We start from the raw sequence: 27,220 nt of genomic DNA on the forward strand, positions 1-27,220 counted from the left end.
GGGCCACACGCTCTGGCCAATCCAATCCTGGATGCGAGGGAGGGGCGTGGCCGGGAAGGAGAAGAATGGCGGTGGGAGGGCGCTGAGGGAAGCGCTGCGCGTTGGTCCCGCCCTTTGGGGGCGTGGCGGAGGCGAGGGGCGCGGTCGCGTGCCGGGACTTCACGCGCGCAGGGCCGTGAGGGGGACGGAGGCGCCGCTTCGCCCCTCCGCGGCCCGGCGGGGATGGCGTCGCCCTTCGTCTTCGAGCGGGAGGTGCCGCGGCGGGACGGCTCGGCGGGGCTGCGGCTGGCGCAGCGCTCGGGCGGCGGGACGGGCTGCGTGGTGTGGGACGCGGCGCTGGTGCTGGCCCGCTTCCTCGACAAGAGCGCGGCCCACCGCCAGGCCCCGCCGGGCCGCCGCCTCCGCCTGCCGCTCCTCCGCAAGGCCGTGCTGGAGCTGGGCGCCGGCGCCGGCCTCGTGGGCCTGATGGCCGCCACCCTCGGGTGCGTCGCTCGCGGGCGGTCCGCCCATCCCGACCCGCCGATCATTGGGGTTTGCGCCCCGTCGGGATCGGGCCCCTCCACGTTCACACGTTCAGCGCTTTGTTGCGTGTCTACAGGGCGGTCCGCGTTATGAAATGCTTCTTGGTGCTCTTTTCTAGGGCGAACGTTACGGTGACCGATCTGGAGGAAGTTCAGGATCTGCTGAAGATGAACATTGAGAAGAATCAGCATCTGGTCACCGGTTCCATTCAGGCCAAGGTACTGAAATGGTTGGTATGAGCTTGGTTTTGCCAGTTACCTTCCAGCATCTGCCCAACCAGCCGTAGGTATAGTGAACGAGCAAGGAACAATAGTCTCCGTTAAAGAGAAAATCATGGGATATTTATTCCTATGATTTTTTCTTTAAGTATGTATAAATGTCCTATGATTTTCTCTGTAACTGAGATTGTTGGTTGGGCAGATGTCCGGTTTTGTTCTGTTTCCAGTCTTTTCCTGGAGCTGCCTCTCTTTTAATAGGTGAAATAAACCTTGACCATGGTAACGAGCCTAGATACTATAAAACCCCCACTTTGCTTTTCCTTTAGGTTGTCTTTTTCATGCTTTAATTTGAACCTGATTAACATTTTGTGTTCCCTTCCTACAAGATGGGGTTGGGCTGGAAATTTAAGTAGATATATTGTGGAAATTAGATGCTCTGTTCCTTTTTGTCTAGGGGTGAAGAACTAACAGGATTCCTTCCTACACCAGATTATATACTGATGGCAGACTGCATCTATTATGAAGAGGTATGTTCTTTATTCTCCACTGAGGGAAGAAGATACCTTTATGATGGGTTATGCCTCCCCTCAAAGGCACAGCATATGCAAATGAGTTGCATTTTTTCCACTGTGGTTGACAAAACTACAAGGTGGATAGGTAAAGGTGCAAGCGCCGAGTCATTACTGACCCATGGGGGGACATCGCACCACGATGTTTTCTTGGCAGATTTTTTACGGGGTGCCATTGCCTTCCCCAGTCATCTACAAGGTGGATAAGAGCTTGCGAAATGCTCCCAAGTGCCCCCTCCTATTGTTTTCCCCATAGGGAATAACAGCCAGATAAATGTTATTTTATGTACTTTATGGTCTGCCTTTCTCTCCGAGACTCAAGTCAGATTACACAGTGTGAGATTAGTACAGGCAGTATCAAGAACAATTTCATAGAGAATGCCATAGGGCAAACACAAGTTTTCAGGGTTCTGACCTGGATTTTGGGGATACCAAATTTTTATCGTGCCCATGATACACACCAGTAAGATGCATGCTCCTCCAAGCTCCTGATAGTAAACAAGTTGTGGTGTTCTGTAACCAGCTGGAGTCTAACAGCCCTGCTATTGTTTGTTTGATTGCATTTGCTGGGATGCGAAAAGTGGCCTCTATACTTCCTGTGAGTTGACCTTTTCTTCTGGAATATATGAACTAATCAGAGCCTTTGATGAATTGAGAGCCGTTTATCCCAGGTAACTGATTGTGTGAACGGATCCTCAAAGTGGTATTATATGCTGCCCAGCTGTACAGCCTTTTGATACATACTGGAGTAGCCCTTTAACCACCACATTATTGTAATTAGTGAAATGAAATTAAGACAAATCTGTGTCTCTTTTTTGGGCAGTCGTTGGAGCCGCTAATCAAGACTCTGAGGGACCTTTCTGGTCCACAGACACACATCATTTGCTGCTATGAAGAAAGAACTATAGGGAAGAACCCTGAGGTGGAGCAGAGATTCTTTGAGGTTAGTCATCTTTGAATCTCTTTATGGGTTTCTCACTGCTGTGAAAAAAAGTTTCGCTGGGTCAGAGGGTGATCGTGGAGGTGAGGCAGAAGACAGGATTTCTGTATCAACATCCAGAGATTGAAATCTCAGCGTTATCATCCGAGAAATACAGCTTGTGAGAGGAACAGATCTCCCATGTGTTCAAGAGTGCTGCATCTTTTGTTTCCAGTGTGTGTGTGTTCTTTTAATTTTAGCTTATACAGAAGGATTTTGAATTGGAGAAAGTTCCTCTAGAGAAGCATGATGAAGAATATCGAAGCGAGGACATTCATATCTTCATCATACAGAAGAAAAAAATGGTCAGTTCTTGTTATAATAAATGGGGTGTGTGGCTGCTAAAGTTTATGAAGATTCTTTCGTTCTTCTGAGCCAGTGGCTGGTAATTCAAAACATATTCCATAATGAGAATTCTCTTTGCAATGTTATGTAGAATTTGTGTGTGTGTGTAAAGTGCCATCAAGTTGTGGCAACCCCTAATGGGGTTTTCAAGGCAAGAGACTAACAGAGGTGGTTTGCCATGGGAGTCAGTCTTGGGAACGCACACATTGCCCCCTGCCTTTACAATAGAAATTCTCTCCCTTCTGTTTTGTGCCTTACATATGGTTAGCATTACATGTGCGTGAATGTTAACCAAGGTCCCTTGCAACCATGGCTGTCAAGCCCAGTATGAGCTACACCTTCAAACTGGTTTTAAGGAAGAGCCCTGGTTAGCATTCATTCCAAATGAGTGGTTGTGTTACTTTGTTGCAGCAGGAATAAACTGGAGTCTTGTAGCTCCTTAAAGACTTAACGACATTTTATTCCAGCATAAGCTTCTATGGACTCCCCTCCTCTTTATGTTATCTAGCTTAGCATACTAGTAAATGACGTCTGTCTTCTTCCTGATTAAAATTGACTTCATAGTGAAGATCTCATCACATCTGATGAAGGGGGCTCTAGTTCTCCAACACTAATGCTGGATAAAATATTGTGAGTATTTAAGGGGCCAAAAAACTCCTGTTTATTTTTGGTTAGCAATAATCATGGGTTAATTTAATTATTTATTTAAAACATTTCTATGCTGCCTTTCCACCCAAATAGGGTCCTCCAGGTGGTGAAAGGTATAACACCAAGACATTAACAGCATTTAAAATAAAAGTATATATAAAATTTTAGATAAAAATAAACACACAAATAACACAACCAGGGAATGGGGCCATTAGCAATTAGTAGGAGAGTGCCAAACAAAACAAAACTTCACCTGCTGCAAGAAGACAATGAAAGAAAAAGGCAGATGCATCATAGGAGCAAGATCTTTCATGCACTGGAAGAGCTACAGCTGGATCACTAGCTTAAGCTGGTCAAAGGTGCTCTTGGCTGCAGCCAGCACCTGATTATCCAACAAGAGGCCCAGGTCTAGCAGCACCCGTAACCTAGTCTTGTGGCAGACTTAACACTATAATAAAGTTGCTGTTGAGAACGGTTGGGGGGGAATTTACACCTGCAGTGGGGAGGGGCATATGTTTCTAAGGTGCATTCTGCCTGTCTCACAGGCAGCAAGCATCCCATTTGCCTTAGGCTGTTAATGGTTCAATTTTACTACTTGAGGCTGAGAGAGAGACACCTCCTAAATGGTATTTCCTCGCATCGCCAGCAAAGCATGGTAGCATGCATCCAGCAGAGCATATAGTCACGTTTCAAGGCTTTCAGTTTTCTTTTATCCGATTTTTGTAATTAGTCTCTTTCCTTGCTGGCCCTACCAGAACCCATCGCAGTTTCACTCGTGCAAAAGGTGCCACTGCTCTCTTATGTTCCAGTTTCCTGCACCGGATATGAGGCTGACAGGCGCACACGTCTCAGGGAATGTAATTGCGAGCCCAGAATCGCCATATCGCAGCACTACACATGGATATAGAAGAGCCTGCCTCTGCCATTAGTTAAAGGGGGTGGAATGGGCAGCTCGCTCTCTTTTACCCCGATTCTCAGCTCTCTTATGGGATTGTTGTAAGGAAAAGCAGGAGGTTGTGAAGCAATTTGTGACGCTAACGAGGAAAAAAGTAGGAATGTACTCAGGAAAGTAGGAATATACTCAGCCAAGTTCTCCATTTCTTAACATGTTTCAGAATCCCCCCTCCTGAGGAAGGCACTCACAAGGCAGCACCATGGTAGCAAAAGAAGGTGGAGAACAGCCTCCTTTGCAGGTCAACCTCGGCCGTCTGTTGCTTTTCTTGAGGGAGCTACAAGCACGCACCTGAAGCTAAACACAGCGTTCCTAGTGATATTTCTGCACAGAAGCTGGTGGTAGAACTCAGGAAGACTTGAGAAGCAAATGTCCACCTGTTTAACATCAACATGGGGCTACCTTTGCACGTAGCTTCTCTTACCTAATAATGTGCTTTGTTATTAATGATTTGTTACAAAAATACAGTGATTTATTCCAGTGAGATATTCCTGAAAGGGCTCCTGCCTCCCTATCTCCCTCCTGTTTTCTCTGCTCATGAAATAATATGAAATATTGTCATTCTTTTGACTATAAATGAATATATTAAACATGGAAGATATGGTTTCATGCACATACTAAGGTTAGGAAGGGGTGGGTGGAAAGAACAGGAAAGGAATGGGCAGAGATGTTGCTGAAGCTCTTAAGCTAGAGGTGGCCCTTCAGGAACGGGGTTCCAAGCATTTGAAATTTGGTAACGGCACCTTGAATTCAACTCGGAAACAGAAGTCCAGCAGTATAGTTGTTAAAAGACAAGCTGAAGCATTCAATGCAGGCCCATATTTCTCCCCATGAAGTTTTCAGATTCTCTTCATTTTCATTCCTGTATGCAAAATGGACAAGCTTCAAAACTGCTGAAGAATAACCTGTCTGGATATGAGATTCTGCGTATGAGATTCAAATGGGAAAAGGCTCTTTTCGCCTATAGCCAGAGAACACACCTACCTTTCAAAAAGGAAGTCAGAAATCTAACCTTTTCGCCTGTTAATAGGTATTCCGTCTGTTGATCCATCCCCTGTGCAATAGCTGAATGCTTGTAGGTTTATCCAGTAATGACTGGGTAATGTTCATAACGGAAACAAATTTAGCAGTTGATTAAAATGAGCATTAACGGGTGTATGTTGGTGCGTTATTTTACATTTACATGTGCCATTTCTTTGCCCTTTCCCTCATTGCCTCCTGTGTACTTCTTTCCCAGGGGAGAAATGCATAAGCTTCAGGTCTTGCATGAAAATGGTTAGTTTCAGGTGAGTAGTGGTGTTGGTCTGTAGCAGAAGAGGTCCAGTAGCATCTTAAAAGACCAACTAGATCTCCAGGGGATGAGCTTTCAAGGGTAGAATCAGGTCAGTACAAGGTTTGACACCCCCCCCCCCCCATTTCATGCATCTTTCTGTGCTTGTGCACTTCCCCAAAGGTACGTATTAATTGGGTGGCAGGGAAAGAATGCCTGCAGTGATGTGGTATTGGAACCAAACATTTTGCGACTGAAAACCTGCCTCATTCCAAAAGGCCAAGTCTCTCTTGATTCATAGTCCCGCTTTTTCATACATTTTATATAACTATTTCTTACATTCATCAACAGGTGGCGCAGAATTTCCTTCCCAGCTTTATTTGCTTACAAAGATGACCCCAACAGAGTGATTTACGGCGTTTGAGTCCATGTGGACTGACCCAGTGCCTCTCCTGAGTGGACACAGCACTGCTTCTGTTGGGGGAGGTCCCTGCAACAGTCTTCACATGTGATCTGTGCTGCTTCATCAGTGGGTCATTCTCAGTGCAGGTGAACCCCATGCTTACTTATGCCAAGTGTCCCCTCTGGATTCTGCTATTTTATGCCTTGGCAGAATCGTAGCCTGGCTTTTACAATTAACTGCCTGGCAGTTCCTTTCTCGCAAAATCCAGTCAGCCAGCAGAACTGCGTTTTCTTGGGTAGAACTGCAGAAGAAACAGAAACTGGATGCCATTACGGAATGTGTGCGTGGGATGAGAACAGGGCTGTAGGAGCCGGCCTGTGCAACCTATGCAACATCTGGAAATGCTCCCAGAGTGCAGCCAGTGTCAGGCTGGAAAAACAGCAGTGACTGAAAACTCGGAATCTAGTTTATTTTTCTGTTCAAATATTTGTATCTTGCTTGCAGCTTTACAAGTATTTAAACACAATTTCAAGTTACAGAATAAAAGCGACCCTAAGGCCACTGCATGGGCTTGGGAAAGCTACAGGCTTGCTATAAGGATTGTGAAGACTTCTTGGAAGTACTGTGAGGGCTTTTGCAAAACCTAACGGGGGATGATTTCTCCCTGCAAACCAATTTTATTCCCTTACAGTCTCTGCCTAGCTGTTTGGAGAGCCCAGTGGAACTACTTGTAGGAGACCCAGATTTGGCAGGAGTCCCATTGCCACAGTGTACTCCTTTAGACCTTCACAACCAGGAAGAGTAAACGGTGTGTGTGTTAATCTTTGGGTGTAGAATTCCCTAATCCTTGCTGGCAGCCAACCTGATCAATGTAATCTGAAGACCAACTCATTGCCTTACCCCATGAAAGCACAAAGACAGCCAGGTTTGCTTTCCAGGCTTCCAACAAGGTGCATGGGGTGGAGGAGGTTGAGGGTGAAGATCCAGAGTGTCTGCAGGATGTCTGAGCTGCCTGCCTGTGCTCTGGCGGTATCAGCTGCCTCTATTTTTCAGAAATGCTGAAGCTGGTTAGATCCAACCCCTTGATCTATCTAGCAATTTTGTGTTTCCAATAGTGACCAGTTAGAAGGTACAGGAAAGCCTGCCTGCCTGCCATCCCTAGCTGTGTCCCAGTAGATGTTTTGGATAAATCCACATTTTCTTGACTTGGCCAGCTTGGCGGCAGGATCGCTCATTCAACAGCAAGTCCCCAGGGATTCTCCCCGAGCGAGCCTTGGAGAATTCTGTCCCCCATCTCAGATCGGGGCTTCGTGTCCTCCTCTTGCTCTGCGCCCCTTTTCCTTCTGACTTTGCTTGCCGATGTGCTCCCACCCCATCCAGTAGCAACACCGGGGGCAGCCACAGGGCAGGTTTTATTATTTATATTTCAATTTATATACCGCCCATCCTCAGGGGCTCTGGGCGGTGAACAAGTTAAAATCAATAAAAACAAGAAAACAACAATGCTAAAAAAAATTTCCTACAGCGGCTCCGCTGCCCGGCCCTGGGGCGCCCAGAGACAAGGCCGGCAGGCTTAGCCAGAGGGCTCCGCGTTCCCGAAAACGGACCTCCCCTCGCCCAGTCCCGGTCCGCGAGATCGCGGCTCAGTTTCGCGCAACACTCCCGACAGGCACGAAGCGCTGCAAGCCGGGGCAACAAACGAAGATGTGTTGGAGCACACGGAAAGCAGCCGGGCTCCCGTGGGCTCGACGCCGCTTTTCCTGCCGCTTTCCCAAAAAAAACCTAAGAGAGGAGGAGATGCAGAGGAGTTAGCCGTGTTAGTCTGCAGTAGCAAAATCAAAAAGAGTCTTTTTTATTACGATAGGAGGGAATGGCAGGAGCGGGAAGCGCGGGAGGGAGGCTCCGTCAGCACCGGCGGGCCCGGGAACTCGGCGAGCAGAAGACCGGCGACCCCCGGCAGCAGCCGCCGCCAAGGGCTCCCCTTTCTTCCGTCTTGAAGAATCCGGCCCGAGGGGATCCGGAAGAAAAGGCCGCCTGCCACGGAGGGGGTCCCCGGCCGGCCCTGGAGCGGCCCCGCTTGAGGCGCCGACCCGGCGCAGCCCTGACGGGAAAAGGGCCGTCGGCGGCGGGGCTCTTCAGGGCGGGTCTCTTCCGTTTCAAGCAGGGAGTCCGTGCGAAGCGCCGCTGGGGCCGCAGCCGGAGAGTCTCTTCCACGGAGGGCGGCGGCGGGCCTCGTGGGCCGAGGCCGGGTCCCGAGAGAGCGGGGCCGGCCGCCCCTCGCCCGCTGCGCCCCCGGGGAAGGGCGCCCTGGCTGAGGGGAACGAGCGGCGAGGCCGGCCGAGGGCCGTTGGGCGACGTTTGCCGGTCTCCATGGCGACCGCGGGGGCGGGGCGCAGCTCTTCCTCTGTGACGTGCACGCGGGGGCGGGGCTCCGTGATCGTACCGCCCTCCCCGGCTCCAGCCCAGGTGGTACAGCCCTCCTCCCCCCAACCCGGGTGGTACAGCCCTCCCCGCTGGCGGTCCCGGGGAGAGCCGCGGCTGCTGTGCGCGGGGCGGCCCAAGGCAGGGGCGCGGCGGGCGTCTCTTCTCTGCCCCCGAGGGAGGGCGCTCTGCTTCTGCACAGCCGACGCCCTGGAAGCCTGGCTGGCCCTTGAGGTGCCGCAGGCCCCCGGTCCTGACACCCCCATTGCCCATTTGTGGAAGTGGCTTCGCAGCGGACTGCGCTGAGCCGCGCTCTGAAATCCGCCTTGAGCCTCGGGGAGAAAGGCGGGCTGGAAAGAACGTGAAATGAATAAAAGAAAGGCCAGCGAGATCTCCAAGCTTTGCTCTTGAAGGTGCTGTTGGATCCGGATCTTGCTCTTACACCGCAAATCAGCGCGGCTCCCCACTGAAACTACCTTTATGCTTGGAGGGGGGGGGGGTCTCTACCGTTTGAATTTCTGAAGGAGGCTGGTTAAAGATCTTGGAAAACTGGATGTGGCGGGTCTGTTCAGTCCTCCCCCAGCACACAGCTCCGCAGCCCCACCGATTCAAGCTGCCTTTCTCAAGGCGTCCCTTTTCCCGGGGAACCTGTCCAGCTCCCTTCACTGCATGCAAGAAAGAAGTCCCACACGGCCATTTCATAGAAAATTGTATCGGATATTGAATTACACTGTACAGCGCCCCTTAGTCGAAAAGCATTTCTCTGCATGGAAACGCAGCTGACCTGCACACTAAATGCATGTTTTTTCCTCCCCAGGCTGCAGAAAAGGAAACAATAAACAAACTCCACTATGTTTCAAAAAACTTTTGGTTTCAGCAGATCGCAGGAGCAAGGGCATGCCTCCATCTGCCTTAGATTCGAACAAAGCAGGTGTCCACTTAAATATTTTTTTGCCAATTATCCTTCCTTTGCTGTGAAAATAATTGCCCTCCTTCATTTCAGCACATCTCAGCTGTGAAGCAGATGCGCACCTCTGCCATTTGCACTTCCAGAGGGGTTCACAACTCCACAAAATTCCTGCAGATTTGGAGGTTAGAGCCTGCAGAGGGCAGGCCTTAAGGAAAGGAGGCACCCCAGCAGAGTATAATTTTCTAGAGTCTACCCTCCAAAGCTTCTCCAGGGGAACTGATGCTCTGTGGTGTTGAGATCAATTGTCACATCAGGAGAGACTATCATTTGTAATAATTGTAATACCAGGAGGTTGGCAACCGTAACAGACCTGTAGCTTGAGTGGTGAGGGGGAGAGAAATTAAAATGAGGACTTTAGAGTTCCGCAGAAGTTGCAAAAGCAAGCTTGAGAAGAGTATTGCGTAGACAAGAGGGTCTTTTTTTGGAGGGGGGTGGTGATTAAAGCTAGTTATTCCTCGCTCTTCAATGAAACAACTGAATTTCAACTGAAAGGGCCATTCCTTTTTTTCCCCCAGCTATAGCTGCAAAGGAAATGTCATGCTGTAGCTGGAGTGTGCAACATCACGCATTCACATGTGTGTGTGTTATGTGCCGTCAAGTCTCCGACCTAAGGCAACCCTATGAATGAAAGACCTCCAAAACGTTCTCTCTCTAACAGACCTACTCAGATCCTGCAAACTGGAGGACGTGGCTTCTTTTATTGAGTCCAGCCATCTCATTTTAGGTCTACCTCTTTTCCTACTGCTTTCCACTTTTCCTAGCATTATTGTCTTTTCCAGAGAATCTTGTCTTCTCATGATGTGACCAAAGTACGATTACCTTAGTCTTACCATTTTAGCATCTAAGGATAATTCAGGCTTGATTTGATCTAGTACCCACTTATTTGTCTTTTGGGCCATCCATGGTATCCACAGAACTCTCCTCCAGCACCACATTTCAAATGAATCAATTTTCTTCCTGTCAGCTTTCTTTACCGTCCAACTTTCACATCCATACATGGCAATGGGGAATACCATTGTTTGGATTATCTTGATCTTGGTCCCCAGAGAGACATCTTTATCTTTAAGGATCTTATCTGGCTCCCTCACAATTGCTCTTCCAACTCTCAATCTCCTTCTGATTTCTTCATTGCAATGTCCCTTTTGGTTGATGACTGTGCCACGGAATAGAAAATCTTGAACAACTTCAATTTCCTCATTGTCAACTTTCAAACTGAGTAATTCCTTGGTAGTCATTACTTTTGTCTTCTTGATGTTCAGTTGTAATCCTGCTTTGGCGCTTTCTCCTTTAACCATCAGTGCACATACCCCAACTGATTTAACAGACCGCATTCAGTAAGTCAAGGCAAAAGTAAAATGGTCTGTACACTGGTTTTTCCCAGTGTTTTATGTACTTTTGCTTCTATAGTAAAGCAAGTTTATATTGAGTACAAATGTCAACAACGAAATCGTACGTGGGGTATATTTAATGCTTCCCTGGCTTGGCCTGATGGACGCAAATGAAATTTTACACTAAGCTGATTGAAATCACTCTGTCAGTTTTTAAAGCAACAAGATAATTGCTATGAAATAGGTGTGTGTGTTAGTTTATTTGCAAGACTATTTTCTTGTTTCTAGGTTGACATATCTCCGTCCCTCCTTTCCAACTCGTGGAACTATAAAGGAAGGTGCCCTCTGGTAGGAGGGAAGGAAGTACCTGCCTGCCTGGGGAGCTGTTGCCACTGGTTCTGCCTTGTAAACTAGTTTGTTAATAGCAAGCAGTTATTGTAGAATGGGCTAGTTTGCATATCTGTAAAACTGGATTACCTACATCATAAACCCCTTTACGTTCAAATTGTAAGGAGAAAAGTAGGCCAGAAGTCTCCCAATAAATAAATATTTTGTAAGAAAACGTGCAGTTATCAGAAAACTTGTTGGCGGGTGCGGGAGGGCTACCCACAGGATTATAATCACATACTTGGCAAACCACTCTGCCTTTGTGTTAAGTTGTCCTGAAGGGCAGTATACACATTGACTTTTGTTGTTGTTGTTGCTATTTTCCTGCCAATTTACCACCTGTCCCCTGCACTGGGTTTCACAGCAGGTATAATACAAGATCTGAGGGGACAGAATCTGGGCCTTGGTATAAACCCACCCAAGCATGGAGGTAACTTGATAGTGACAAGACAGTTTGCTTTTTAAAAATGAAACAAAAAATGCCGTTTATTCAGAAAGCTATTTACAACTGAGGTAAATATTAACAATCTACCAGGAATCATAGGATGCTTGGTTTCAAACAGTATGTGCCAGGGGGTGGGGGGGTGGGACTGATTCTCAGGCAGGTTTATAACACACAAAAATAAAATACTGTGCTGCGACTTAGTTTCACACCAAGCCTAGCAAAGCCAGTGGAATATAAGACAACCTTTCTATATTCTACTCAGGCAGAGTATAGATATATCCACAGACCTGATCTTTCATACTTCCGTTAAGCTAACCCTTCTTGCAACATCTTTCTTCCAAGGAGATCAAGGCAATGTAGAGGGATCTCCCCACCTTTATTTCATCCTTGCAGCAATCCAGTGAACGTCGAGAGAATGAGTGGCACTAGGTCACCTGGTAAGAATGTGGATTTGAACACATCTCCCAAATCTTCCTAGTCCTACTGCAGTTCTCTAGTCTCTATACCACACTGGTTGTCTTGTATTTTGTACGTGTTGCCTCTGGAAGATCCTGACTATGATGGAGGCAACATCTGGCCCACAGGGGCTTTTCATCTAACCCTTAAGCTGCTTAACATCAGCTTCATCAGCTAGCTCGCCAATGAGATCAAAGAATTACTAAAAATATTGACTGCCGATTGACTTTAACACCAATGGGGTTGCAGAGAGGGCTACATCTGGGTTTCTGGCTGCTTTGAAGGGCTGCTCTTCCTGCTTCCTCCCCTGCTGGTAATGGAAACGCTAACCCCCAGCATCCAACTTGGAGCCCCAGAAAGCAGGCAGAGACCCAGATGTTGCCATCAAGCAACTATTGCTCTCTATTCCTAATACCTTGGTGGTAGAGAGAGCCCTCAAGTCATAGCTGACTTATGGCGACCCCTGGTGGGGGTTTTATGGCAAGAGATTAACGGAGGTGGTTTGCCATTGCCTGCCTCCGCAACCTAGGTCTTCAGGGAGGCCTCCCATCCAATTACTGACCAAGGCCAAACCTGTTTAGCTTCTGAGATCTGATAAGATCTGGCTCACCTGGGCTATCTAGGTCAGGACTTATTAATGATAATTAATGAATGGGAATAATAATAATAGCTGCATTTATATACTGCATTTATATACTGCATATACACTCTCTCTCTCTCTCTCTGCCTTTATATAACCCGCTGGCTGGATACCATCATGAAAGACACTGGACTGAACATGAAGGAATTGAAAGAAGCAGTCAGAGACAGGCCTGGAGGGATACGATCTACAGAGTAGCCAAGGATCGGACACGATTAAATGGCTAGGATTGGATTGGATATACTGCTTATCTAGAAAGATTATTGCCTCACCCAGAGCAGTGAACAAGTTAGTGTTTTTATCCCCACAATACAGCTGGGGAGCTGGGGCTACGAGGAGTGGCTTCCCCAAGGCCACCTACTGAGCTCATAGCAGTAGTGGGATTTGAACAAGTAGAGTGCTGATTTGCAGCCGAACCACTTAACCGCTATGCTAGAGCAGGACTGGTTTCACTCTAGGTGCCCTTGAAAATGTCACCTCGGGTCTGCCTTGCTTTAAAGTGGCCTCCCTTGTTCCTTTTTTTGGTGCACTAGGCTAATTTTGAAGTTTAGTATATGGGACAGAAGGAAAAAATAACTCATCGCCTCAGGGAATAGACAGATGGTGCCTTAAACTTAGGTTGAAATTCTGTGTGTAGGGGGTGAGTGGGTGCCGTTTATTTCGGGGACCGTTTATGCATACCAGTTCTCACCACTGATTTTAAGAGCCCCTTTGTACAAGATTCTGCTTACCAGCACTTCCTTAACAAAATCTCACTTTTATGCTGTCTTTTCAGAACTGCCTCCGAAAGGTGACCTTGGGCTGCGCACAGAGGTGCCTGCGTGGTCTAGCTCAGCGGTTCTGCTTCCCAAGTCATAGCTGCTGACTTGATTTATAAAAGTGAAATGTTTTCTTCTCCCCTAATCAGCAGCCAGCACTGCTGAGGAGTGAATCTGAATCTGATTTATTTATTTTTTGCAGTCAATCTAAAAAGTTAATAACTGTCTTGCAATCTGTGAGGATCCGATAAAGCTGGAAACAAGGATCTGATCTGGGTTTTGCAGATTTTGCTCTGATCATGTAAAAATCGAAAGATAAGACAAGGGGAGGGAAAGGTGGATGAACAATGGAGAAAGATGGAAGCGAGAGCTGGTGTTTTGTTGAGGTTAAGAGTGTGAGCTGTGTGCCCTGGAGTCCCTGGTTCAAATCTAGTAAGTGGTCTTTCAGAAGTCATGTGTTCAAAGCAAGAGCCCCTCATTCTTGAGAGCAACATGAGAGCAATAATACTTCAGGACAATAATACTTTAGGGTACAGTCTTGCAGTGAGAGGCAACCCTGAGCCAGTTTTGTGTTGATTTTTTCTGTTGGTGTCAATCGACTGTGTATTTTTTTTGTGTTTGATTGACTGTAGTTGTTTGTTTGATTGTGTAGTTGTTCTTGTTTCCTTGTGTAGTCGTTTGTTTGATTGACTGGGCTGCCTCTGGTGAAAAGTGAGGTGGAAATTTTAGAACGAGGTTATTCCAGACCTTGTGCAAAATTTCTCAGGTTGCACCAAGACACAGGGACGAAGAAACGAAAACCTCCATTGACTTCCAATGCACGTGCTCCAACTGTCCCTATTTATCAGAGATTGTACCTGTATTCCGGTCTCTGACCCTGCTAAATCTTTCTTCCTCTTTTTAAAAAAAAAGTTAGTATAAGCTGCAAGGTTTGACATTCATTGGGTTTAGCCCACTACCCCAAATCTGTAGAAGTTGAATCTCTGATTTGGTGACGCTGCTGGATGTGTCTTGTCTCTAGTGCGCATACATGCTGGTGTGTGTACATGAGCATTAAGGTACCAGGCTGTGCAGTGGCACCTGCTTGGCTGAAACTGAAAACTGGCCCTGGGTGCCACTGGGTGCCAATTCCATTGTAAATGAGCAGCTGTTCACTTTGCTGAGAGCTCAGGATTTATTCCAAACTCGAAACAGTATATATATTTTTTCTGGCTGGAAGTGTTTAGCTGTGCCGCCAAGTCCAACTTCTAAAGATTTCTGCCTTGGCAATACGTTTAGGAGGTACGTCCTTGCCATAAGACTTTTAAAATGTATCTCTCTCTATATATTTTAGGAGAGCTTCTAAAATTGTATTTCTACAACAGAGGACATTCAAAGGAAAAGAACTTGGCATAGCTGCTATTGCATTTAAAAACCAACTCCCTTTGTGGATAACTCTCAGCTTCAACAAATGATCTGCATTTTAACATTTGGCCGAAACTGCCTTAGGAATCCTTCTGGGTCGAGAGATGGGGTAGGAATCGAAGCAAATGCATGCACGTACCCAGGGGTCATTTCCTAGAAAAAGAACTGCAGGAACTCATTAGCATATCTCATTAGCATATACCACACCCTGTGACATCACCAGAAGTGTGTCAGAAAATAAAGCAAGCAGCAGAGCAGAATGAATTCAAAGCAGCTTATGTTCCTTTGGAGCCCAGCCCCACTCGGCTTGCACTCACTCACTCACTCACTCACTCACTCACTCACTCACTCACTCACGTGCGAGTCACAAATGAAAATAAAGCAGCAGAGCAGAATGAATGCAAAGCAGCTTATGTTCATTTGGAGCCTAGCCCCACGCGGCTTGCATTCACTCATTCACTCATTTTCTCTCTCTCTCTTTCCCTCTCTCTCATGAGTCACAAATGAAAATAAAGCAGCAGAGCTTGCTGCTAAAGACGAGGACAGCCAGGAGGAAAAGGAATCACGTGGGCAGGGCCAAAACCCATGTGACCTCTTTTCAGAGCTACCGGAACACCATTCCGGCACGTTCCGCCTCCAAATAAGCCCTGTACTTAGCTATCACCTGCTGCATTTTATCTCACTCTTCCTCCAAAAAACTCAGGAAAGGTTTAACTATTTGCCAGTTTCACTGCAAACCAATCAGTAAAGACTGGGAAAGAGAGTGGCCTAAAATCACCAGCGAACTTCATGGCTGAGTGGGAGATTCGAACCTGCGCCGCTTGGGTCCTCCGCCAACATTCTCTGCACTTTGACACACTAGCTCTCCACCATGCAAACAATCCAAATCAATTATTTAAAATAAGCTTCAAAAATATGCAAAGGACAAGTAACAGCAATAGAAAGAAAGAAAAAAACAAGACAAAACATCACCACAGTCCATTAAATCTATAATAACTAGCAACACAGCCCATTGTGGCAAAAAATACGATGGGCTCTAGAAGGGGCAGGGGGAGCTGGGCCAACCATTGCTGCCTCCCCTGCACCCCAGTCATGGCAGGGGGAGGGCAGGGCGGCCGGGCCGGGCATGGACACCTCCCACGCCCCCAATCCTGGCCAAGGAAGGACAGGGCAGCCAGGGCAGGCATGGATGCCTCCCTCATGCCCCAATTGTGGCAGGGAAGGGCTGGGAGGCGGGGCTGTCCATCCTGCCACCTCCTCTCCCGGAGCTGGCTGTGGAGGGCTCTGCAGGTGGGCAGGCCCTTCCTCCTGCCAGCTGATTATGGCCGATAAGGACTGGGAGGTGAGCCCACCTTTCCCAGTGGCATGCAGACTGCGCCTGCACCACATAAAAGGTGAGTCGTCGCCAATACGGCTCACCTTTTATGTTTAAGGATAAAAGGATCTGCCTGTCTGTCCTTCCTTCTGTCTTTGGCAGGCATAATGCATCAGGAAATAAAGATGGGATCTAGATGTCCGAGAGGCCAAAAATGAAGGGAATGGCCTTCCTTAGGACCATTACCTGACGTCTGGCTTACTAGTGGTTGAGTAGGATGTAAGTATGGAGTGCTGTTGCTATTTTGGAATTAGATATGTATATGGCTGTTTTAAAATAGTATATGGTTTTTTATAAAAGGGTTTCAAGAATGGTGAAATTGATGTCTGCTCTTTGACCTTCTTTGACAAAGAACTGAAATGGGACCTATAGCGAACTGGTCAGCCCGTTAGATGGTTTCCTTTCCATCCTGCACACCTTGACCTACGATTGGCATCGATGGACTTTATGCACCTGTCATCCATGAGTGATTCCGCACACATTGGATAATGCACTTTCAATGCACTTTATTCATTGTTTGAGGTGGATTTTTTTGTTCTGCACATGAAAAAAATCTGTTCCAAATGATCTATAAAGAGGATTGGAAGTGCATTATCCAACGTGTGTGGAATCACTCCATAACTCTTTATAAAAGCAAATATTGAATGTTGTTAAATGATTGTTCATCCATTGTATGGAATGCACTAGCACTTTTATGTACAGGTCTGAAGGTGGGAAGATGGCGTGTACCGTTATGCTGATGGTAAATTGTGCACAGATGAAATAAGAACAAGTCAATTACTTTGTAATTGTTGTATTAGCACCTTATTTCATTAGAACATCACAATATTCTTGATACGTTGTCATCAGGTATGGCTGCAACTCTTTTGGCAGGAGGCAGAACTGTTAATTCAGTATTCAGATGACCATTAAATACTGCAAGCTGTGTGACGGTGTTACGGTGTTGGGGATTGGTGCAAGCAGGGCCAGGCCCCAGTATACAGTAAAATCTCTTGTATATAAATGTATTTGCCCGACTCCAGCAATTAACGAGTTTATCAGGAACATTACATATCAGCCAATCCTAAATACTAGATTAAGTTTCCAATTTCTATAACTGATCGATCAATATTCGAACATCTGTCAATAAGCTCGAGATGTGGTTGTGGATTGATTTAGATCAGACAAATTAATGGAGGGCAGGTCAGTTAACCATCAGCTATTAGCTCTCTCTGTGTGTATGTGTGTGCGCCATCAAGTTGCTTCCGACTCATGGTGACCCGATAAATGAAAGACCTCCAAAATGTCCCATCGTTACCAGACTTGCTCGGATCTTGCAAACTGGAGTCTGGGGCTTCCTTTATTGAGTCCATGTCCAGCAGCAGTATACCTCTGCCTCCGAATACTGGACTGTAAGGAAGGAAATGGGGTAGCTAAGATTTCGAGAGCCACAGCTCTCTTCGTCAGATGCATTTGACGAAGAAAGCTGTGTCTCTCAAAAGCTTATGCTACAATAAAGTTGGTTCGTCTTAAAGATGCTACCGGACTTTACTATTTTGCATTTGACAAAGACAGCTGTGGCTCTTGAAAGCTTATGCTACTATAAAGTTGGTTCGTCATAAAGGTGCTACTGGACTCTTTGCTATTTTGCTACTGCAGACTAACACTGCTAACTCCTCTGGATCTAAAATTCCAGAGTGACTGATAAATGGAGCCTTGTTCCAGCGTATACATGTTTCTTTCCTCTTCCATTTCACCTACAACAACCCTGTGAGGTAGGTTAAGCTGAGAGTGTATGACTGGTCCATGGTTGCCTCTTTCTCACTCAAATGAAGAACTCTGCATTTACCCATGGAGAAGTGTAACTCAAGCATAAACGGAGGAGAACAGCAGGAGTTTAGTCCAGTGGCACCTTAGAAACCATCAAGATTTCCAGGGTACAAGCCTTCAAGAGGCAGAGCTCCCTTCTTATCTGAAGAAGAAAGCTTTAACTCTCAGATGCATAAACCCTGAAAATCTTGTTGGTCTCTAAGGTGCCCCTGGATGCAAATCCTCCCATGCTGGGTGTATATCCCGCTTGCTAGTCTTCTAAACCCTTTCAGGATTGCTGCCGTAGACGTAAAGTTGCCAACGGCTTGGAGAGGGGGGAAAGTGCCCTGTCCCTTTAATGGAGGCTTATTGTGCCAAAACTTTTTGTGGCGTGGAAGTAAATGGCATCACCTGGGAAATAACAGCCTCTCTTAAAGGAACAGGACATTTTTTCCCCTCTGAGTTGCTGGCAATCCTGGGAGGGTGGGGTGGGGTGGGGTGGGGTGGGGGGTGGCAGGTTTTGGGCCACTGAGGGGTATCAGCAGGGATTTTTTTCTGGGAAAAGAGGTGGTGGAACTCTCAAGAGGGAAATGAGAGAGAAACCCTTACAAAACAGCCATTTCCTCCAGGGGAACTGATCTCTTTCTGGAGATGGGGGGCGGGCAGGGCCGCCAGACACGAGAGGTGCCAGAACATTCCCCTGCATTTCCGCTGAAAAAAAGCCCTGGGTATCAGCTCTTTGGCCCTCATCTGCCTGAACTGAACCAAGCCCCTGCAGTATTGTCCAATATATTCCTTTGGATAAAAAAGTCTGACTGAAGATCCAGACTGAATTTTCCACGAAAGGAAGAGGAGGTGCATTTTCTAACAATTCTCCAGTCCTGCAACCGACCCCCAGATTTGCCCCTTGTTGTCTTCCCGTTCCCCAAAAACAGCATTTCAGGGAGCGGAAGGAAGGCTCCATTCCACTGATGGAAGCGTCTTCCCTTAGCAGGAAAACTTAAGTCTGTATCCTGACCTTAGCCTGGAATGGCCGTAATTTTGTCACTGTTTTAAGTGACAGGTTTTAAGTTAAGCTGTTGCATTGCAATGTTTTCAATGGTATGCCCCTGTCATTTTCCAGCTCTGATTTGTGGCAATAGTCTTAACATGTAATTACAGTGTCAGTCTCCTTGAGTACAATCAAAGCAATATTTTGCGTTTTCTCAGAGATACTGCCCTTCAAATCTCCCAGCTTAATCTAGGACTTCTTATTCTTTCAGGGTAGCTGTGTTAGTTTATCACAGCAAAACCAAAGTTTATCACAGCAAAACCAAATGGCAGTCCATTGCATTGCGCTAGAATAATTTAAGATACTGCTTGACTTGAGCATTTGTAAGAAAGAGCTCACTGCTTCAGATACAACAGGAGTAGGAAATCCCTTTACCTTAGTTTTACAAAGAAAATTACAGAAAGAGGGGGAAAGATGGAGCTGAGCAGAGAAAGGCCTAGTATAATAAATCAAGTGAGATTATCCATGGGAGGATTGGAATGGCTTAGGTAGTGTAATGGATGATAGAAGAGGTCAGAGGTTCTGACTTGTTTCACATGCCGTTAAAACAACAACAACAACAGCACTTATATACCACTCTTCTAGACAGATTAGTGCCCCATTCAGAGTGGTGAGTAGTGTTGTTATCCCTATAATACAGCTGGGGAAGAGCGGCTTACCCAAGTCCCCCTTTTGAGCTCATGGCAGTAGAGGGATTCAAACCAGCAAAGGGCTGATTCACAACCCAGCCACCTAATCACAATGCAGTAAAGTAAGCTCTTGACTCTTCTATACATTGAACTGTAAAGAGATAAGGAGAGACTGTTTTTACTCTGTGCAAATTTAAAAAAAAATTATTTTGATCAGTAATATATTTTTTTAAAATTATGAGCAGTAACTTTAGCTAGCTGCAAAGTGACTTCGACAATACAAAATGACTTCTCCTTCACTGTTTTAAAAACCACGTCTTTTTGTTTACAGATATGCCCAGAAAAAAAGGTTTTTCTAGAATCTGTTATCAACAGTTTCGGCCATCATAGGGTCTACATATAAGGCTTCCTTCTGCCCAGTTAGATCTCTTTCCCGTCAAGCCCGCAATTGCCTCGTGTGACTCTTAGTGGCTGTCCTGGGTCTCAGGGAGAGAAAGATCTTTTCCGCACTGGCTCCCCTGGGGACCTCATACAGACAAAATATGTGTAGCGCAACTGAACTCTCCGTTCTACTACAGACCGACAGCTACCAACCTGAAACTATCTTCACAGAAGACACCACATTCAGTTGCACCGACTGGAAATCTTTGACGTTAGAAGAAGGGACCTTTGGCTCTTGAAATCTGGAAATCTTGAATCCTGCTGTTCTATTGCACACCAACACAGCTACCCACCTGAAACTACCTGGATAGTCACTGGTACAAGTTGATTCTATGCCTCTTGGGGAAACTATAGAGCGGGACCACAAGTGACGCCTGACACAGGTTGGACACTTGCCAGCTTCCCTCAAGTTTTGATGGGAAATGTAGGCAGCTTGGCGGAATGTTGGACAAGTGACAGTTGAAAAGTCCGTTGGGCAGCAGTCGGAGAGCCAAGCTGCAAGACCAGGACGCCTACATTTCCCATCAAAACTTGAGGGAAGCTGACTAGTGTCCAACCTGTGTCAGGCGTCACTTGTGGTCCCGCTCTATGGAGGGAGGAGATCCAGAGGAGTTGGCCGTGTTAATCTATAGTTGCAAAATAGTAAAAAAATCCAGTAGCACCTTTAAGACTAACCGACTTTATTGAGGCATAAGCTTTCAAGAACCACAGCTCTCTTTGTCAGATGCTGACGAAGAGAGCTGTGGTTCTCAAAAGCTTATGCCTCAATAAAGTTGGTTAGTCTTAAAGGTGCCACTCGACTTTTTACTATGAAAGGAGGGGGGAAAGTCTCTCTTAGGGTCGCCAACCTTTCAGGAGATCTCCTGGCATTACAACGGATCTCCAGGCGACAGAGCTGAGTTCCCCTGGAGAAAATAACTGCCACTAAGGGTGGACTCCAGGGCATTATACCCCGCTGAGGGCTCCCCCCTCTCCAAACCCTGCCTTCCCCAGGCTCCACCCCCAAATCTCCAGGAATTTCCCAACCGGGAGCTGGCAACCCAACTCTGCTCTTGCCCAGTTCCCAGGGAGGCAGAGCCAGAAGGAGGGGGGCGGAGAGGCGCCTCTGTCTCCTGCCTCTCCCCGGTCTGGGAGCCGGAGAGGGCGGCGCTCCCGACTATTCAAAGCCCGGCTCTCCCTCCCTCCGCTCCTCCCCGTCTGCTGGCCAAGGATGCTGCTGGGGACCGGGCAGCAACCGTTCCTGCGTCCCCTGAAGATGCTGCCGACCTAAAGACGACAGCGGATGCTCAGGTAAGGCAGGGCGCTGTTCCCTCCAAGAACTGTTATCGTTATTATTATTATTTTACCGGGGGCGGGGGGGGGGGGTTGCTGAGGCTCACGGAGGGCAGGGAGTTCCCCCCTCCCCAGTTGCATTTTCCAGATTCCCCAAACAATGGCTTGCAATCTCCCTTTGGGCTGTTCGGGTTAGGCGGGTGAATGCAAGCTGGCACCGTGGCCTCTTTCCCTCCCCGCAGAAGCCCTGAATTGCCCCCCAAAGAGGCTTTTCCGCTCGCCCTCCTTTGTCTCTGACATGAGCCCCCGGCTGGCTCTTGCCCCCAGCTTGGCGGTGGCTGCCGCCGCCGCCGCAGGCCCGGTCTGCCTTTTGTTTGGGGATTTGGTCTCTCTGTCCTCCTCTCCTCCCCCCCCCCGCCTGCCCCCTTTTTCCTCCCGCAAAGATCAAATTTCTCTCCCCCCCCTCTTTTTTTCCAATGCATGGCTTTGATTTCATTCATTTCTTTGGCCCGCCTGGCTCTTGGACAACTGGCGGCTGGAATTCCCAGGCGGAGGGTTCGCCAGGATCTGCAGAGCAAAAGAGAGAGAAAATCCAGAAGAGAGTTTCAGGTAGGCAGCCGGGTTGGTGAGCAGTAGAACAGCAGGACTGGAGTCCAGCGGCACCTTAGAAACCAACAAAATGTTCAGGGTATGAGCATTTGAAAATCAAAGCTCCCTTCTTTCAACTGAGAGACCTTTCCTTTTGTGTGCGTCCCCCAATTTTTGTCCATTGCAGTAATGTAAATAAGTGAAGGCTGCTGTTTCTCTCTTTCAGTACCCTCCTCCCAATCTTTATTATTCAGAAGGGCTACGGATTTGAGAGAACTGAAGATGTGGGGAAAGGTAGAGAGAGAGGAAGCAAAAGTTAATCTGGTTGCTGTTTATCCTGTTGGGCACAGGGCTGCATAGAACTGTTATCAACAAACCCCTTGGGAATGTTAAGGGAGCCCTCTGGTGCAGGGGAGGGTTAGGGGAGGTGTCTGTTATGGTTGTGGGGGTTTTTTTTGGAGGGGGGGTTGCAATATTTTAGAACAAGGAATGTTCTTCTGTGCACCCCCTGAAATGGAAGCTTTTTCTCAGCCAGGGAGAAAAATTTAAGCTGTTTGTGCTACTCATTCCTATAGCAAAGAGATCCCCGGGATTTTGGAAGAGAGGGTAATAAGAAGTTTGTGAGTGCAAAGAGCCACACGTTTTTCATTTTTTTAATTTTTGTGCTCACGCCCATTTCAAAGCTGATGGCATCACTGCAGATGCCCGGGGCATGTCGTTGCTTCAGAGTGTGAACAAGGTCAGCGCGTGGTGTTTGGGGCTTGCCAAGCCAAATGCAGCCACGTATGGACCCAGGCAGGGGGGAAAAGTTTATATGACCACGGATGGTGCCGTTCTAAGCAGAGTTACACATTCCTAAGTCTGTTGAACTGTGAGTTGCTTTTGTCTTCAAGAGCATTGCAGGCCTGCTGTGTAGCTGTTGTGCTATTAACTGCTAAATATATACGTTTGCTTGTATCCAACTTGCCCCGCCAAGGAGCATGCACAAGGATGCTATCCCATTTTATCCTCCCAGGACGCTGCGAGAGATAGACTCGGTAGAGTGCTTGTGGCTTCTCCACAGCTTTATGGCTGACTGGGGATTTGAACCTGGTCTCCTTGAAACATAGTCCTGCACTCACACAAGCATGTAAAGCTGACTTCTACCAGCAGAGTTGGGGTCCGTCTACTCAGTTTTTACTCTGGACTGCTCTTCAGGTTCTCAGGTAGGGACGTGTCCGCTCTACCACTCTCTATTAGTTTTGCCAATTCCAGCCTGTCAAATTCCTGGAGATTTGGGGAGGGGGGGTGTCTGAGGAACACAGAGTTTGGGGCAGGGAAGGATATGATGGGGATTTGATGCCATACATCCTGCCCTTAAAACCAGCCATTTCCTCTCTGTAATCTGGAGATCAGGTTTAATTTCCCAGAACAACTCCAGCCTCCACCTAAGGTTGGTATTCCTATTTGCTGGTGGTGGAGAGTGCCTTTAAGTCATAGCTGACTTATGGCGACCCCTGCTGGGGTTTTCATGGCAAGAGACTAACAGAGGTGGTTTGCCCTTGGCTGCCTCTGCAACCCTGGCCTTCGTTGGAGGTCTCCCATCCAATTACTAACCAAGGCCGACCCTGTTTAGCTTCTGAGATCTGACGAGATCAGGCTCACCTGGGCTATCCTGGTAGAGGGCATTCCTACTTGCTACCTGATAGCTTTTAAGTAGAGATGCCCGCTGGCAAAGCAGGTACTCTGCCACAGAGCCGAAGGCCAGAACTGCGTCCATTTGCCCATATTTCCGTATTTTCTTTACGACAAGCATTCTCAGCCTCTGATCTCCCTGAGGTGGGTTAGACAGTTACCAAGGGAGAGCCAACCTTCTCCTTAACCCTTCCTCTCCATCTCTCCTCCGTGGCTCTTTGGTCCCAGGAGGCAGAATCCCAAAACACCATCCTCTAAGGCTGCGTTGCTTGTGTTGATGTTGGTTATCGAGGATTTTGTTCCTTTAAGGGCAGTCTATCTGACCTGGGTAGCCCAGGCGAGCCTGATCTCGTCAGATCTCAGAAACTAAGTTGCGTTTGACTACCACGCTTTAATACATGTTAGGAGGGCGACAAAACTAGATATGCAGAAATGAGGCAAAACCAGGAACTGTTTTTGCAAACTCCTGGTGTAACGGTGGCTGTGGCAACTGGATAACCTCATCCAGTTGACAGAGTGAGGATTCGAACCCAGATCTTCCTGATCTTAGTCTGACACTCTTATGCACTACACTACACTGGCTTAAGTCACAAACCTGGGCTCTCTGTTTTATTTCAGAGTTCAGAGATGAAACAAAACAGCGAGCCGTAAGACATCGATCCAAGTTATCCAAATGAAATACTTAGAAAACCAGAGGCACAAGTGTTAGGAAAAATATATATAATTAGTCCTTAAAGGAATTTTTATGGCTAAGAAAATTCTATAATGCTCTAACACATTTTTTCCAATGGGATAGGTTGAGTAAACTTTAAAGAAACTCAGCTGTGTGAGCCTCAATGAGTGCTAGTAACTACATATCCAGAACTCCTATGTCCAACGAGAGTATCTCAGACCAATAAAGGGCTCATGCAATTTGGCCATTCACAGATAATGCAATCAATATCATTTATCAATATATGCAGAATCAGTTTGTAAAAAGATCTAGAGGAGTTAGCCGTGTTAGTCTGTAGTTGCAAACTAGTAAAGAGTCCAGTGGCACCTTTAAGACTAACCAACTTTATTGTAGCATAAGCTTTCGAGAACCACAGCTCTCTTCGTCAGATGCATCTGACGAAGAGAGCTGTGTTTCTCGAAAGCTTATGCTACAATAAAGTTGGTTAGTCTTCAAGGTGCTACTGGACTCTTTACTAGTTTGTAAAAAATATCAATCGAGCTGCTGATCTGTATAGGGCCATACGATCCTATCTGCTGAAGGGTCTTTGACTCTCAAAAGCTCATACCCTGGGAATTTTTTTAGTCTTTAAGGTGCTACTAGACTTGAATCTTGTTCTTCTGCAACAGACGAATGCAGCCGCCTGCCGGAAATATGAAGCCTTTTGTCATTCAGTAGTGCTGTTCTGTAGCTGAGCTATTCACAAAACGGTTATCTGTGTTTTGTTCCCAGGCTCTACCGCACAAATGTTCTGCCAGGGATACATGACATCTGCTGGCTCACTTTTAAAGAAACACTACCCCCGCTCCCTTCCCCGCCACGGCTCTCCAAGTGGATTTAATTGAGATGCTCTAACTAGAACGGGCGAGGGCAGAAATGATCTGCATTCCTCGAGGAAAAGCAGGCACGTCTTTAGGCTTTATTGAGCTGTTCGTTTATACAATATGCTTCGTCTCCATCTTCATGTGATTAGAAATCACTACGGAGGACAGTCTGTGAGGCTGGCGTCCGTTCCAAACCTCACTTTATTAGAGACCAGAGAGAGAGTCTTTTCTCCCATTGAACATGAATCAATATAGGAAAAGCAGCTTTCTACAAATGTTATCTCCATGCAGATTTTTCTGTCCACAGGCCAGGGATGAATTGTCTCCTATTCTTCCAACAGTATTTGCTTACTTATTAACTTATTTCATTTATTTTCCGCCTTTCTCCCCAATGGGAACTCAAAAGCAGCTTATGTCCTTCCTTCATTTTATCCTCACTGCAGACCTTTGAGGAAGGATAGGTTGAAAGTGTGTGACTTGTCCAAGGTCACACAGCAGGCTTCCTTGGTAAGGGTGGGGATTCGAATCTGGGTCTCCTAGCTTGAGACTATAATCACCAGGGCTTTTTTTCAGGGGGAACGTGGTGGAACGGAGTTCCAGCATCTCTTGAAAATGGTCACATGGCCAGTGACCCCGCCCCCTGATCTCCAGACAGAGGGGAGTTTAGATTGTGCCACGGCCGGAGGGCAATCTCAACTCCCCTCTGTCTGGAGATCAGGGGGCGGGGCCACCAGCCATGTGACCATTTTCGCCAAGGGCAATTTAAACTTTAAAAAACTCTCCCTTTGTTCCAGCTGACCTAAAGTGACGTTATTGTGCAAACCTGAGTTCCACCACTGAGTTCCACCACCTCTTTTCCTGGAAAAAAAAGCCCTGATAATCACTATATCATACTGGCTCTCTGTCTCCTTAATTTCCCTGCAACATCCAGTCCCAGAGTTTTTCCCCTTTAGCCAAACTGACCTTTAGCCAAACTATGAGTTTTTCCCCTTTAACCAAACTGACCTTTCACTTCTCCCTGAGCAACTGAACTGATAGCGTATATTCCACAACTGACCTGTTTCCCTCAGGCAACTTTAAGTACAACCCTTGTCTAAAGTGGGCCACGCAGAAGGTTTCCTGGATTGTATTGTTTAAAGTGGGAGCGAGGGAGCCTGTAGTGTGGACTTCTTTTGGACTCCTAACTCCAGTTCCCTCTGCAAGTGGAAAGGAACAATGTGGTACAGACACAGCCCTCCTTCTCCTTTGGCAATTCAGACCGCAGGTGGAACAATTTCCCCCTCTATTAAAACCTCCTCTGTGTTTAGAAAGCTAGTATTTCATGGAGAACTGTTCCGGTCAAGCCTTCTCCCTGCTGTGCTAAATTCTCTGTGTCCAGGGCAATTTTATTTTTTTAACCCAAGAAAAACTTCCGAGCACTCAATTATAACAATGAACGAATAATGGTGATTTTTTTTATAGCCCCTTATTTTCTGTTTCAGTGTATTCACTACAACGTGAGTGATTCACGTTGCTTTGGCCAGGAGTACACCAAAGATGTTTCAAATGTGCTCCCTAAAAATGTGAGTGGGGGAAAACATGGTTACAGGTAAACTCACAGAACTTGCTGCGTTTCCATGGGTCAGTCACTCTCTCTGTGGGCCAAGCTACAAGTGATGAATGACACTTGAACAGCAAGCGTATTCCTCCCTGTTCATTTGTCCTCCACTCAATCCACTTGCTGTTCAAGTGTCATTCGTCACTTGTAGCTTAGCCCTCAGCCTAACCTACTTCACGGGATTGTCGAGAAGATAAAAGGAAAGTGGAGAGACCCGTGTAAGCTCCTCGGAGAATGGCTGGGACTAAAATGTAGTAGATAATTTGAGATACACCTGTCAAAGGCTGGGAATTGTTCCTTTGATTTTATTTTTTTATTTATTTTGCACAGTGTGATGAAACAGTTTATATGTTGGATTCGGATCTGGGAGACCTGGGTTCATATGTTCACTCTGCCATGGAAGCTTAGAATTATAAAAATGTAGAGCTGGAAGAGACTCCAAGGGTCATCTAATCTAACCCTTTGCACAATGCAGGAAATTCACAACTACCTCCCCGCCCTCACTCCGCCAGTGACCCCTGCTCTATGCCCAGAGCAAGGCAAAAAATCTCTAG

The 27,220-nt window shown here is 46.9% G+C and overlaps 1 protein-coding gene across 1 annotated transcript; it reads left to right on the top strand.

The window, feature by feature from the left end:
* Positions 1-222: 222 nt before the first annotated feature.
* VCPKMT (valosin containing protein lysine methyltransferase) lies at positions 223-5,405 on the top strand. The gene is made up of 6 exons (XM_054971952.1): positions 223-482; positions 641-751; positions 1,195-1,267; positions 2,133-2,252; positions 2,489-2,593; positions 4,397-5,405. Exons 1-6 carry the CDS (start codon positions 223-225, stop codon positions 4,409-4,411), a joined length of 684 nt encoding a protein of 227 aa, XP_054827927.1. The 3' UTR covers positions 4,412-5,405.
* The last annotated feature ends 21,815 nt before the right edge of the window (positions 5,406-27,220 follow it).

The sequence above is a fragment of the Eublepharis macularius genome, chromosome 2 (assembly GCF_028583425.1).
Source record: "Eublepharis macularius isolate TG4126 chromosome 2, MPM_Emac_v1.0, whole genome shotgun sequence".
Taxonomy (NCBI): Eukaryota; Metazoa; Chordata; class Lepidosauria; order Squamata; family Eublepharidae; genus Eublepharis; species Eublepharis macularius.